Source organism: Oreochromis aureus, linkage group 4, assembly GCF_013358895.1.
Source record: "Oreochromis aureus strain Israel breed Guangdong linkage group 4, ZZ_aureus, whole genome shotgun sequence".
NCBI classification, from domain to species: Eukaryota; Metazoa; Chordata; class Actinopteri; order Cichliformes; family Cichlidae; genus Oreochromis; species Oreochromis aureus.
Genome location: NC_052945.1, coordinates 9,191,092 through 9,205,407, shown reverse-complemented (window position 1 = coordinate 9,205,407; position 14,316 = coordinate 9,191,092). Strand labels below are relative to the sequence as shown.

The 14,316-nt window shown below is 38.0% G+C and overlaps 1 protein-coding gene across 1 annotated transcript; it reads left to right on the top strand.

Moving 5' to 3' along the window:
- The first annotated feature begins 1,213 nt into the window (after positions 1–1,213).
- rab5c (RAB5C, member RAS oncogene family) lies at positions 1,214–12,636 on the top strand. The gene is made up of 6 exons (XM_031729890.2): positions 1,214–1,325; positions 7,249–7,585; positions 9,340–9,491; positions 9,727–9,849; positions 9,955–10,048; positions 11,121–12,636. Exons 2-6 carry the CDS (start codon positions 7,420–7,422, stop codon positions 11,246–11,248), a joined length of 663 nt encoding a protein of 220 aa, XP_031585750.1. The 5' UTR covers positions 1,214–1,325; positions 7,249–7,419; the 3' UTR covers positions 11,249–12,636.
- Positions 12,637–14,316: the final 1,680 nt, after the last annotated feature.

Below are 14,316 nucleotides of genomic sequence, written 5' to 3'. Positions count from 1 at the left end.
GAGTCAGATATGGCCTTTTGGAGCCACAACCAAGCTTTTGACCTGTAGAATGATGTAAAATATTCCTGAAACATGTTAATTATATTTGACCAATCTTGGTCCAACCAACCTGGCATATAGCAATGACATTTTCTACAGACTGCTGAAAAACCTTGATATTTTTATTCACTGGTAGTATCATGGCAGATATATTTATGTCCATGTGACTCTTTAGCATTTAACAACAATTCTGAAATTAATAATATACCGAGGGGCATCATGTAAGATTTTGTGTCATTAGTCCAAGCAAAGAAGGCCATTCTTTCACTATTAATTAATCTTTTGTTTTGAACATGTAAAGATGCAAGAAGAGATAGTGAAAGTTGGTGAGTTTAACAATGAACAGTGCCCATTAGTGGTGAAGAAAAATGAGTAGGCAGGTTAGAGTGGGTGGAAATGAGTGACAGGTGATTTGTGACAGAAGGATAGCAACAAAAGTGAAAGGAAACATTTACAAGATGTTAGTGTTTGGAGATGGTGGCACTTACAAAAAGGCATGAGGTTGAGCTGGGGGTGGCAGAACTGAAGATGCAAAGATATTCATTGGGTTGTAACCAGGATGGACAAAATTAGAAATGAGTATATCAGAAGGACAGCTTAGATTAAGTGGCTTGGATACAAAGTTAAAGAGGCAAGGATGTTTTGGACATATATAGAAGAGGATAGTGGATATACTGGACAAACACTGAGCTGCCAGGCAGGAGGAGAAAATGAAGCCCACAGGAGAAGATTCATGTAGTGAAGAAAGATATGCAGAGGATTAGTGTGACAGAGGAGGATGCTAGGGATAGGGTGAAGTGGCGGCAGATGATGTGGCGACCCCTAAATGAAGAAGCCAAAGGAAGATGAAAATCATACATACAGTTCGACATTGGATTAAAAAGGATCCTTCTTTATGAAAGCAGCTTCCAAGCTTATCCCAAGCTTATTAAAAATATTACGCTAAACAAAATTTGTTACAAATTTTCACGCCATTTGAAAAGCACAAGTTTTATTGTCAGTGTACATAATTTTCATAAACACCATATCATTATATTATAATTATATTCAAATTAACATCATTTAAGATGTTATTTATGACTAGATATTATAAAACCTTGATAAAAATGCCGTGCTGCGGACTGGAGGGTCTAGCGTAACCCGCTGTCCTCATTGGTCAGAAAGCCACTGACAAAAAGTGGGAGGTTCCCGGAAAAATTGCTAACCGGAAGGGAAGGCCGGAGCCCAAGAAGAAGAAGAAGAAGACAGCTGCTGCCGATGAGACCAGCGAAGGAAGAAAAAGTAATGTAAGTAAAACAACTTGAAATTAAGAGTCATGTTGGTGAAGAGCAATACTGAACGTGTGTTGGATTATTTTGTCGACAAACTGTTTACTATAGTTTGATCTATTTTGTTATTATTATTTTTTTCTGCTTAGCATATCAGCCAAGTCCGGGCTCAACCGAAATGCCTTATCAGACTGGATCGAGGGGAGCTACGAGCTGCCCTGTGGGACAAACATTCTAAATATTGAAAAAAATATTAATGCCACGGCAGAGCCCTGAGGTTGCTTAGAAAAATATGACATCGTTTCATGCCAGCAAGTGCACGCAATAAGAAGTCCCGGAGTTTCTCAAACGTCAGACGGCTGACGACACAGGGCCGAGAAAAGGAAAGTTGTCTAATGACGCTTTCGACTTTTGGCCATAGCTGCTAACACAGCTAATGCTATCAGAAGTCAAGTTTCCTTGCCAAGAACATAGCCTTTGTTTTCTTTGTCAGTTTAGGCTAGCAAATGGGTGCTATTGCCAAGTAAGCAACAAGGTTGATTCTTTCACGTTGTGTAGTCAGCGTTCATTTTGTTAGCCAAGTGCTTAGTGGAACTCACAAGTCACAGTTGTGTCGTCTACGTTAATGATAGCGGTTCCTTACCGCACCTAAATGTAACGTACCGTTTTAGCCAAGACAGGTTGTTGTTTGATAGTTATTTTATCGATTGTTTTGAAGCAAGCCTTAGCTTTACAGTTTAAGTTGCCTTATCATTGTGCTTAACCCGGCATCGACCGAGCAAAACTTCTCACTTACTTTGAAATATTAGTTGTAGATTAACTAACTTAATATGTTACGTTCCTGCCACCGGTTAAGTGTCTAATAACTGGTTTTATGTGCGAGGTCTAGGCTCAGTCGAGGCACATCACAGTCGTCTTATGTTCTCTAAATTAGATGTAGTATCAAGGCAGCTGTAATCTCTTTTCACAATCTTGTGCTTTTTATTATCAGTTGCATTTGTGCATCACATTGTGTGACAGAGTAAATGTGCGTACATAGTCTCTTGCTTACCTCTGAAGTTGTATTTATGGCAGTGCCTTCTCATCATTAAAATGTCATTACTGCTGACTTTGTGGTGTAACATCCGCATATTGCATCGTTGGGGTTGTTATGTGCCTGCACGTGTGTCTTCTTGCATTTAACAGCAAATACTTTTTTTGTATGCTGTGTATCTTCACAGTGTATGTTTATGGCTTAATAAGGGGAACGGAGCTTGGCCTTTGAGACAAAGATGTGATTTACAGTTGCTTGCCTGAGCTCTCATGTTTATGGCATGTGGACCTTGTCCTTCTTAAACAGCCACTCTTTTTGACAACCCAGCCCTAAAATAAAGAAGGACTGCAAATTAGTTGAACACTAGTATGGATAACATTTGGGTGCTATGTTTTGGCATTGCCTTTAAAGTTGTAAGTTGTTGTAGTTAAACGGACAGCTGGATCTACTAAGTGTCACTCAATCAACTAAACTCCATTTTTGAGTAAATCTGTGTAAAGGATCAAATATCAAATCCCATTATTTAATAATTCACTTAAAATCACTTGAAGTCATAAAGGGGACAAAGTCTGTTTTAAACAATTTGATGAGATAAAAGGTCTCAGTTTGGGATCCATCTGACCATCCATACAGATATGATTGTATTTTTCATTTCAGTTAGATTTTAAGAGAGCTTTCTTTTTTCTTATTGCTATAATTTTGGTAGGTAAAGATCTGACCTCTGGCTAATGCTGATTTTAGGCTTAGTGACTAAGGTTTTCACTCATTCATCACAATAGGGGGGGAAAGTGCCAGTGATGCTCGTGTTGAGTGTGCTGTTTGCTTTTCCTGTATTGTGTCACCACATTCCCATCTAAAATCACAATGCCAAAGCTATTCTTTGTTTTTAACCCCCCCCCCCAAACTGTAAAAGAACCTATCTTGGATTCAGAGCATTTCCTGTTTCTTTCGAGTTCCCAAGAATGGTGCTGCTTTTCAATCTTTGTTTACAACCTAGGACAAACTATTACCTTTGGCGGCAATAGATAGGCCTTTAATATATGCTCACGTGTCCATGCAAATTTGGACACAGCCATCTGTACAAGCAGATGGAATTATAAGCAAAAGACAAAAGTATGGTCATGGCAGCCCCTCATCAGATACCATTTTTTCCACGACCCCACCCTTCAAATAAAGTGAACTGCACATGTCTCTGCTTGCCTTCTTAATTACAGTGTTTTGGTGGCAGGTTGTTAATCTAGTTTATAAATTGAATGTGAAAGTGATTTTCTTTTATTAAAATCTAGTCTGAAGTTTAAGGAAATTATCATACTGTCCAAGCAAACCAAAATTTATTAATTACAAAATGTCATTTTTAATTGTGTGACCAGGAATGGAGGATTAATCCTGTTATTTTCCTTCTGCAAATATGGTCTTCTGAGAAATGGTGTTAGGGTGTTAGGTGACACCTTGTTTTCTGCATAAGAAGAGCCTCGATGATGCACTAGTACAACAATACAAAATCTTCAAATCTAGCAGTCACAAAAACACTTGTAAACTGGTCATAGCAGCTGGTAACCTGATCTTTCTGCTTAATTTTTCAGTATAACTAATGTTTAACGATACCTAGAGTTTGTTCACGGAGCAAAAGCAATTAAAAAAATGTTTTCATTACTTCTTTGACTGTTTAAACGTATTTAATTTGTGCATGCATTCTCCAATTTAGATTGCAATAAACCGCAATCACTAAGTTCTTGGATATTATGCCAGCAGCAGAACATACAAGGGGGCCACAATAAATATTTCACAGCCTCTCCCTCTCGTCTGTTGCTTTTTCCTGCCTTTTTTCCTCCCCCTCTGACCTATGTCCCACTGTCTCTCGTTCCCTGACCCACTTCCCTGTGGAGGTTTGCAGTACCCATTAGGGATGCCATCACAGCATCCGTCAGATGCTGCTTAAGATGTGCGAAGGTCTCTATCAGTGTAACAAAGAGTCTCTGATTGCAAGCCTGTCAGCTGCTTCCAGCTCTGATGTTACTGTTGTGGCTCTCAGTCATTACTAAATCATCAATCCGGCAGCTAGGCTTTGTGGATAGAATTTGATTTTTAGTACTTTGTTTTCCCATTTATATATCCTCTTTTTATTAAAAAAAACAAACTACATCATGGTCCTTGGTTGAAGATGAATTTTTGCTACCAAAAGATGCCTAACTTGTGTGTGTTTTATTTACGAATGCAGTGCTTTTGTCATCATCAAAAGTTGAAATACAGTATTAAATATTTAATATTATTAATAGTAGAAAATAATTTTCTTAAGGAATGTTGGTTGAATAGGTCTTAATTTCCCAGTATCATGGGAGAGTACCAGTACAGTTTATCTATTACTATATAGCTTATTTTGAAGAACAGAAGAATTAAGTTAATTCTTCTGTTTTAAAAAGGAAAAGAGAAACAACTCATTCGCCTAGTGAGGAATGTTAATCTTATGAGTACAGACTGACTTTTCCAACTCTGCTCTGCTATAAAGGATTTCCTTTCACTGTTAGGCTGTGAAAGAGAGCCGATCTACTAGTTAAGGAGCCCAGCGTAAACTTTAGTGTACTGCTAGAGATATCTACTGTACATGTATACAGCTGTAATCCCATGTAAGAGTTAACTGACTTTAGTGCTTTAATGAAATTGTACCATAACACATGTAATGCCTGTGTCTTATGGCCATCGTTTCTGTTTGCGTAACAGGAAACTGTAAAGGAACTGGTGTATTTTTTTTTTTTTAAATAGCTCCTTATATCTCCAAATGCTAAATTAAACCAGTTTCTCCAAAAACATAATGGAAATGTGTGGGAGACAAGTTAGTCTGTTGAATGACTGTAGCATGGGTGATTCACTGTCAAATAAAACATGCCATTTCTTAATATTTCATTGACAAAGCCATGATCAGTCACATGCTAAAGATTAAGCATAGCTCAGCAACAGGCGGGGTGGAGCTGTCACAACCAAATCATTAGCCATGATGCTGCCTCTTGAATTTCCCTCATTCTTGAGATATCCCCCTGTCTTTAAGGAAGAGTCCTCATACGTGGCTTGATTGTTCATTATGCTTCTGTGTTCAGCTATTCCTGTGATCAAGCTGAGACTATCCCAGGTTTTAATGTGCTCAGCAGTAAAATGTCTTCTGCAATCTTCACTTCCTGCTTTGAGCTGAGTTGTGTTTCCTGTCTTTTGACCAAGCAGAAGCTGGCTGACCTCATGTGTATCACCCAGCTGACATGCACGCACGCACACACACAGGCAGGGTTTCACATGCTAACAGCAGACGAAATGAAAGGAACAAATTGGTGGTGTCCTGTTCACACCTAAGCTACAGATTTTATTTTGTACCAAATTAAACTAACCCCCCCCCCCCTTTTTTTTTTAAAGGTTTCTTTTTATTCTTCTTACAGCCATATAGTCCTTGCAAAACAAAATTTGGCCAATAGCCACTGTTGGCATTCTTTTGTGGTTGATGCTTAACTTTTAATGAGTTTATCTTCTTTTCTATATAGATAACAGCCACAAATATATTAATGATGCATGACTATATCTTTGAACTGTGGCTATTTTTGAAATCACAGGAACACTTTGAATTGTATTACATTTATATTTGTGTATTAGGTAGGGCTGCCACAAACGATTATTTTGATAGTCGACTAGTCACCGATTATTTTTGCGATTAGTCGACTAATCGGATCATGCATCCATTGGACGTAAAACGTACAGCTTATTGCACCAGCAGCATCTGCTCTTATATAACATTAGCTTACAGTTTTAAGTGTTTAGGGTATGTGCTAACTAAAAATAAAGACAAGATGATAGTTTATTCAATTTAATGAGATTTACAGATTGTTTCGGTAAAGTTTAATAAACTCCTTGCTATCTAAAATATAACGAGACACCGGAGTATATTCTCGAACATCTCACACTTCTGATAATCAGTTGTCTGCTTGACGTTTATTCAGTCGTGTATAAACTATAACTTTAATCTCAGCCAAACCGATTTACTCAGGAACAAATAAAATACTAAAAAAAAAAAAAAAAAAGGCCAAACAATAACATTTTTAAGTTATCTAACTGACTTATATATGTTTAACCTGAGTAGCGAAAGACAGTGGTGGGTTTGAAAACGATTTGCCGGGAGTCCGGTGTTCTCACGGGCTCTAGTGAGCCTTGCCCCGGCTAGCTATCGAGCTAGTGGGTAACAGACGCCTCCGAAACGTCGGAGCACTTTTGAAAATATGCAGTGTCTTGATAAACTGAGCAGATATTTGAGGTTTACACAGCTACATTCTCGCCTGAAAATATGTTAAACGTTTATTTTGTGACCCAGAAAGATTAATAAGAGTAATATTAAAACTAACTAGCTGCCGCCATTGTTGAAAACTGAGCAGGGCCGCCCTATGAATTCTGGGACACTGCTGCTTCTTCTTCTTCGGAGTGTAACGGCAGCTGGCATCCTTGTACATGCAGTGCTGCCATCTTCTGTTTCAGTCCGTTATTACACTCTTAAATCCTACTACTTATTCCTGCGTCTTTTGTGATCTTACAAAGCTTCAAACGACGCGTCGACTATTAAATCAGTCGTCGACGATTTTGATAGTCGACGTAATCGTGGCAGCCCTAGTATTAGGCAAGTTGCTTTAACTGGTAGTTAAGCCAAAAAATTAAGCAAAAGTAAGAATTTCATCCTGTAATGCATGCTTCAGCCATTTAAATGTTTAATAACCTAACCTGTGAGAGCAAGTTGGAGGACACAATTTAAAATCAGACTAAGTGCTCTCCTTCGGCTCTTGTTTATAGTAAATAAAGTTAGGTTATAAACTCTGTGGATGTTTTGAGTAGAAATCTGTTTTGTTTGGAGTAGAGCTTAACTAAATTTGTTGTGTTTTGCAGCTCCCACTGGTGAGGCCTCCTCTTCTTCCAGTAAATCTGCCAACCAACCTAAACTTTCCTACATCCAGCTTAACGTCATCAGCTCCCCTATAGTAAGCCCAAGCCTGAAGTCAGCCATACACCCTCTTCCCCCAGCTCCTCCTTCTTTCTCCCAATTTTCAACACTGCAATATGGCAGGGCGAGGTGGACCAGCACGGACCAACGGCACCGCAGCAAGCAGCAAGATCTGCCAGTTTAAGCTAGTGCTGTTGGGAGAGTCGGCAGTGGGCAAGTCCAGCCTGGTGCTGCGCTTTGTCAAAGGCCAGTTCCATGAGTACCAGGAGAGCACCATCGGAGGTGAGGGGGGGGGGGTTTTGTTTGTTTTTTTCCTTGCTTGATTTCCACAATTGTCTATTTTATTATTCTTTGACTTTCTGCTTTACTTACAAACATATGTAGCATCAAAGCTATATATGTCTTGTGTGTATGTGCAGGTAAGCAGACTCTTAGTGTATGTGTGAAACTGTTCATCTACAATGTAAAAGTAGACTTTACAAATAATTTCAAAACATTTAAAACGCAATCATAAACAAATGTTTTTATTTTTCTTCTGACTCTTAAAAAGTTTTAAACTTAGGCGCTCAAGCAGAAAAACATGTCCTCGCTAGTTCAGAGAACTGCTTGCCTGCAGCTCTTAATCTTTTCCGTTACTAGAGTCTACGCAGGAAGAGTCGTGTAACCAGTTCTTTGCAGCTAAAATGAGCCACCAAACTTCTCACATGTATATTTGATGATATTAAAATATATTTGAGGTGATGGCTAAATATGTTTTTCTCTACACTATGGAATCTTCTGCCTGAACAAAATCATTGGTCCAGCTGGACAAACAATCACTGAGTTTAGTTATTAATATATTTACTCTCCTACTAGAATTCCAGTGCTGAATACTCAATACTGTACAGAAATAAGAAATTGGTAAAGTAAACAAACTAATGCATGTATTTGTAAGCACGTAATGGAGACTGAAAACCGATTAATGACTTTAAAAATGAAATTAATTGATAACAATTTTTTGACAAATACAATGTAAGGAGGTGTGCAAAGTATCTGTATTTGTTTCCTGGGTTGCAGCCATGCACATGCTTCTCAATGTTGGGTTTATATGGAGTTTCTTTACAGTTGTAAAAACTGTTAAGTATGTTGTGATTAGCAAGCCCAAAAAGATCTTTCTATATAATACAAAGGCATGGCAAAAATCATTCTTACCTTAATGACAAAGTTTGAGTTCAGTGAAAGTGAGGGAAAGCTTCTTCTTCAGTTCTTCATCTACCTCATCTCACCTATCTCAATATTATTGCTGCAACATTTATTACACCACCTCTCTGCTCATGTCTGGATCCAATATTTATGTATTATTGCAGTTTCTCACTTTTAATTAAAGTTGTTTGTATTGCAATTCTGTATCAGGTGAAAGCCAAAAGTAAACTGTGTTAAATCAGTGCTGAACATTTGGTTCATTCGTTCTGTCTTTTCTTTTGGTTGTTTTTCCTTTTGCTTTGTGTAGAACCAACTTTCCCCATGTTTCCTGTATCAGGTTGCTTCTGAGTAATGTGGCTGTAGGATGTAATGACAGGAAGCTCAGTGCTTACACTCGCCAAAAGACTTGAAACGAGTCAGCATTTTTAATTTTTTTTCCCGAACCTGTGGTTGGTCAGCAGCATGCCTAGTCAAAGATTACAAAGCTTTAAAGTATGTGCTATGTGAGTGCTCTGTTTTCTCTGTCTTGTGACAGTTGGCTAATTAAATGGAGCTTTGCCTCTGTTCATAAACCGTAGCATGTTGTATGTACCTCGTAGCTTCTTTTGTTTTTTCTTTTTGTTGTTTTTCTGCTTTATAGATTTATCTCAATAGCTGGCATGTCCTCTGGAGTCTGAATTTATCAGCAAGTTTTAAACTTCTTTTCATTCAATGACTGATTTCCCTCATTATATTAATTATATTGTGATTACAAAACCAAGTTTAAATATGTAAGTCCACCCCCAGAGATGATGACTTTCTCTAAACCCCCTCTTTGTCAAATATTGAATAATTTCTTTCTACTTCCTTTCCAGCTGCCTTCCTCACACAGACGGTATGTTTGGATGATACAACAGTTAAGTTTGAAATCTGGGACACTGCTGGACAAGAACGGTATCACAGCTTGGCACCCATGTACTACAGAGGAGCCCAGGCTGCCATCGTGGTCTATGATATCACCAACACAGTAAGTAACATGCACTGTGACAGGACTGTGGACAGTCAAAAGTCGTATGTCATTTGTTTGCTGACCCTTGTCTTCCAACTTGGGTTGATGATTGCTTAACAGCAATCAGACCTTTGGCCTTCTATTTTTTTTCATTCAAATGTAAAATGAAAAACCTGCAGTAGTGATTTAAATTTTAAAAGCACAGCGTTATGTAATGATGCACATTAGACTTTTTTCTTTTCATTTTTTAAAGGATACATTCACACGTGCAAAGAACTGGGTGAAGGAGCTCCAGCGACAAGCCAGCCCGAATATTGTAATTGCAATTGCAGGAAACAAAGCAGACCTGGCCAACAAGAGAGCTGTAGATTTCCAGGTAATGAGGAAGTTCTGAAATCAATTGCTGAAGCTCGTGAAAGCTTCTGAAATTATTTAACAGACGATTGTGAATTCATACTGCTTGCATTTTTCTTTTTTTTAGGAAGCACAAGCATATGCAGATGACAACAGTTTGCTCTTCATGGAAACCTCAGCTAAGACTGCAATGAATGTCAATGAGATTTTTATGGCTATAGGTAAGTGTTAGACAGGGATAATAGCTTATTAAGTATTGAAGTGGAAAATAAATCAGCAACAATCCTGATGATGGGAATTCTTAAAGTCTGGATTAAGTAATCATTTTCTTACAACGATGTGAAGAAATGATGATAAATGTCAAGAATGCAAGGTGGCAAACTTTAGACTTCATTTTTATGCACTGCTCAGTCCATCGGCCAAAATAATCATTTCATACAAGGAAGAAAAAGGGGGATTGCCAGAAATCAAAACATACTGCATAAGACCACTGATGGTCATTTCTCACGTAAATGTTTAATTGAATTGCTGAAGATTGTAAAATGTGAATTTGCTGATTTTCTTCAGTTTGCATTACACTAAATTGGATAACGTTGGTGTTTGGACTGTTCAGAGGAAAAAAAGGCTTTTTGCTATTGAGACATTGACACCAAAAATAGATTAGGATATTTTCCTCTGTCCTACAGTGCTATTTATAAATCTAGACTTGTTTGTGAGAGTTGCACAGTTCTGGAGATGTTGTCAGCATCTATGTCTTCTCATAATAACTAATAAATGATAATTATCATTATTATTATTGAACCAGATGGCATTTGACTTGTTGTGGGCAAAGTAGAAAAAATAACCCTTTGAATGCATCGTCTGGTTTAGAAATGATACCCCCCCCCACACAGAGACACTTGTGTACAAAGACCTTAAAGAAACCCTCTAAACCATGGTGTGGGCCTTCTGTTAGTATCGACCAACTAAATGAAATGCTCACTGACAAGAGACGCCTTTTAATATTTACATCCTGTTACAAGTGTAAGCCTCTCATGGGTAAACAGGTGCCTAGTTCTACAGTCTGGCACCTTTCATGCTTTGCAGGTGTAGTTCAGTAAAAGAAACTGACGCTGCAGGTCGCATTTTCATGTCATTACCAGAAAAATTCTATCTGGAAAAATAGCCCTACATGTTCCTTTTAAGTTATTAAAAAAAATCTTATTACTAATGAAAATAGCAGGTTGTTGGACGCTTACTGTCATGTTATTATAGTACAGGAATTAAGTCTTTGTACTTTGTACCACAAAACAGCCAAGAAGCTTCCGAAAAACGAGCCTCAGGGTGCAGCAGGCGCCGGCGGACGAACCAGAGGTGGCGTGGACCTGCAGGAAGCTGCACCACAGGGCAGAAGTGGCCAGTGCTGCGGGGGCGGCAACTAGCACAATGAATCGGCTGATGCAACCAATCTAAAGCTTCGATCAACCCGACCAGAAATTAGCCAGCTGTCAAACGATGTCCCATTGGTCAAACCAAACCACGGTCAGACCAACCACCCTATGAGCAACACGGCACCAATTAACTGTTTGGCAAATGAATCCACTGGCCAGTAAACTGCCAGACTCCACTGATGGTTTAAACTGGCGAACCAAGCAACAGATCAAGAAATCAACTTATTCGTAGAGAATCATGTTTCATGCCAATCCATGACCTCTCGATTGATGATGGACCCTTGATGTCATCTTGGGGGGGAAAACGCATCCCATTCATGGAAGAAGGAAAAAGCAAAGCTCAGTCATTACCAGTGGCACTTACTAGCGCCACTCATTTTTGTTTCTGTATTTGTGTAAAGGATTTCAAAAAGTAATGCAACCAGAAGGAGTATAAGAAGACTCACTAGCCCTACCCTTTCTATTCTGCCCTCTTTCTTTCCCGTGCACCATAAATTTCTGAAGTTTTTCCGTCTTTGTCTTGAGACACAGTTAAAACTCAAATAGAGGTGCATGCAGCATCCTTCACTTTTCTGTCTTGTCCCTGGTCAGATTTTGGAAAAGGGTTTCTACCAGGAGAAGAGGAATGGAAACATATTTCCATCTTGATGGAGCTGTGTAGATTGAAATAAATCATTATTATTTTTCTGTTTCCTTTTGACACAAGCTGGTCAATATGATTTTAAAGCCTAGTCTTTAGGTTTTACAATCATCCAACCATGTTATTAAACAATAAACAGTAAATAGTACTTTAATAACATTGTCACACGTGTAATTTTTAGCATTAATGAAATGTCTTTGAATCATCGGTGTAAAATGGCAAATGCATAAAGCAAGATTTGTTTTTGTGACCAAAATCACAATTGTGTACTGAAAACATATGACTGTATTTGTATCTGACTTTTCAAGTTTATAATCAAACAGTAGTTCTTGTCAAAACATTATCTTCCCAATCTCTACATGATGTTTTGTCAACCTTAATTATGTTGTGATTTTTCTTTTTTGTTTGTTTGTTTTTTTTCTATGTCTTAATTTTTTCTCTCTGAAGATCTATGGTATTAAATGCACTGGTTCTGTCTCATCATTTTGGTGAATTTAGATGTTATCCTCAGCTTCCTTTTTCTTTTCTCTCTCCTTATTTGTATTCTGCACATCAGGGAGGGATTGCTTTTCAACACTGTTGTCATTATCCTGTTATGGCATCAAAGACTAGCACAACAGAACTTGCACGGCAGTCGCTGCTGTTAGGTGAGGGGGAGGGAGGAGGACGCTGGGTTGTGGGCGGAGGAGGAGGAGGACGAAGGAAAATGTAATTTTATGAATAAACAAGGGTAAGGTTATGTTTCTTTGTATGCCTGTTTAATCATTTTGTCCTATCTAATTAACTATCACACTGGATTTTTAAAAATATATCTACATCAGCTTCTGCTAGTAATGACAGCTATGAGTTGTACTGTTGTGGCTGAGTAGATTTTAATAGAATATTTGAAGCAACACTTGTAGATGATTTTATCCCACTTCCTGACGAGAGTTTAAAAGGCATGTATTATCTGTAGCTGGTCACAAATTGGCTTTGGCCTTACTTTTACTAATTCTCTATATTTCCAGATTCCTTTCCTGTTTCTTTTCTCTCTGGGGTATGGTCTAAATATCCTGCGATTTCCTAAAGATTAGATTTCTATTTAAACTGGCTTTGCTTTCTTGGCTGTTAACACATGCTGACTAGAGTTTCCTGGAAAATACCAAATATAATAATCCCTTAGCTAATCTAAGTGTGTCTGAAGAGATCAGTAAAGTAGAGAGGTAGTTGTTCAGTTAGCGCTAAATACAGGTTTACTGTTAGGTTTTTGTTTGTTCCTGTTATCCCCCAGGTTTTTTGTGAAAAGGTGAATCCTTTGTGCCAACCAAGGTTGCAAAGTGGTTTGTAGAAATTTTAGACTCATAAATCGTAGGCATCTCATCCAAACAAACAATATAAACTATTTAAATATATAATTATATAAAGATGTGGACAAAATTAAAAGCCCTTCTATGACTTTTTTTTTGCCAAAAACTTCCCAAGTGCTCTTTTACAAAGCAAGGGATTTTCAATGTAATATTTCTAAATGGGCTAGTTTTCTTTATAAGCATAAATGATTTCTATTTGCACACAATGACATAATTATTTTTTTTAAGTTATAAGTTGCCCACTGAAAAACTGACCTTTTTAAATGACCCATAGCACACTGCTCTACATTGACCTGCTTTAAATTTGTAATGCTCAGAGCTTGTAAATTACATACAGTATAAAACTTCAGCAAGATTTCCAGCTGCCGCTTGAGAATGCATCATACCAAAAACAAAAATAAATTCAAGACATAAAATAAATAAGTAACTAAAAATTTCAAAGACCCCAGAACTGCCAAGACTTAGCCAAATTGATAAATGTCGTCTCAAAGAAGACGATCATTAGACCTCTCCACAGGGATGGACAGCAGACCAAGAAAACCCCCACATCTGCATAAGAGACATCTTCAAGCCAGACTGAAGTACACTAAGGACAACCTGGAGAAAAATTAGACGTACTGGAGGAATGTCTTTGGTCAGATATGACTATGTTACAAGTAGCTTTTTGACCATAAAGACACTGCGCAGGAGACAAGGGTGTGACATGTTGAAAACTACAATTTAAAACACAATTGATTGCTCGCATCAGGCCCTGGTAGTTTTTGGTTTTGTAAAATAACTTTGTTTACCTGCATAAAACAAAAATAATGTTAAAAAAAAACAGATGTTTTAAAAATCCCCTGCTCATTTCCCAAGTCCCCCAAGTCATTCACAAGTCTGTGAATGGTACTCATAGCCACTGGTCAGTAATCATGAGAATTTGCATATTGACGATGATGAAACTGAACTCACTGTTAGTTAGTGGTGCTACTTTCAGTCGTTATGCAAATGTACCATTTATAAGGCTGGGGAAACCTGTAGTCAGCTGAAACTGAAGCTGTACTTTGCACTAAAAACACTGCGACCAGATAAAC

What these genes read in the sequence shown, in the direction of transcription:
- rab5c (XM_031729890.2), top strand. Translation starts at nt 7,420, where the DNA reads ATGGCAGGGCGAGGTGGACCAGCACGGACCAACGGCACCGCAGCAAGC. An exon ending in TCTATGATATCACCAACACA is followed by an intron (nt 9,492 to 9,726) that starts GTAAGTAACATG and finishes CATTTTTTAAAG; the next exon opens with GATACATTCACACGTGCAAA. An exon ending in AGAGAGCTGTAGATTTCCAG is followed by an intron (nt 9,850 to 9,954) that starts GTAATGAGGAAG and finishes TCTTTTTTTTAG; the next exon opens with GAAGCACAAGCATATGCAGA.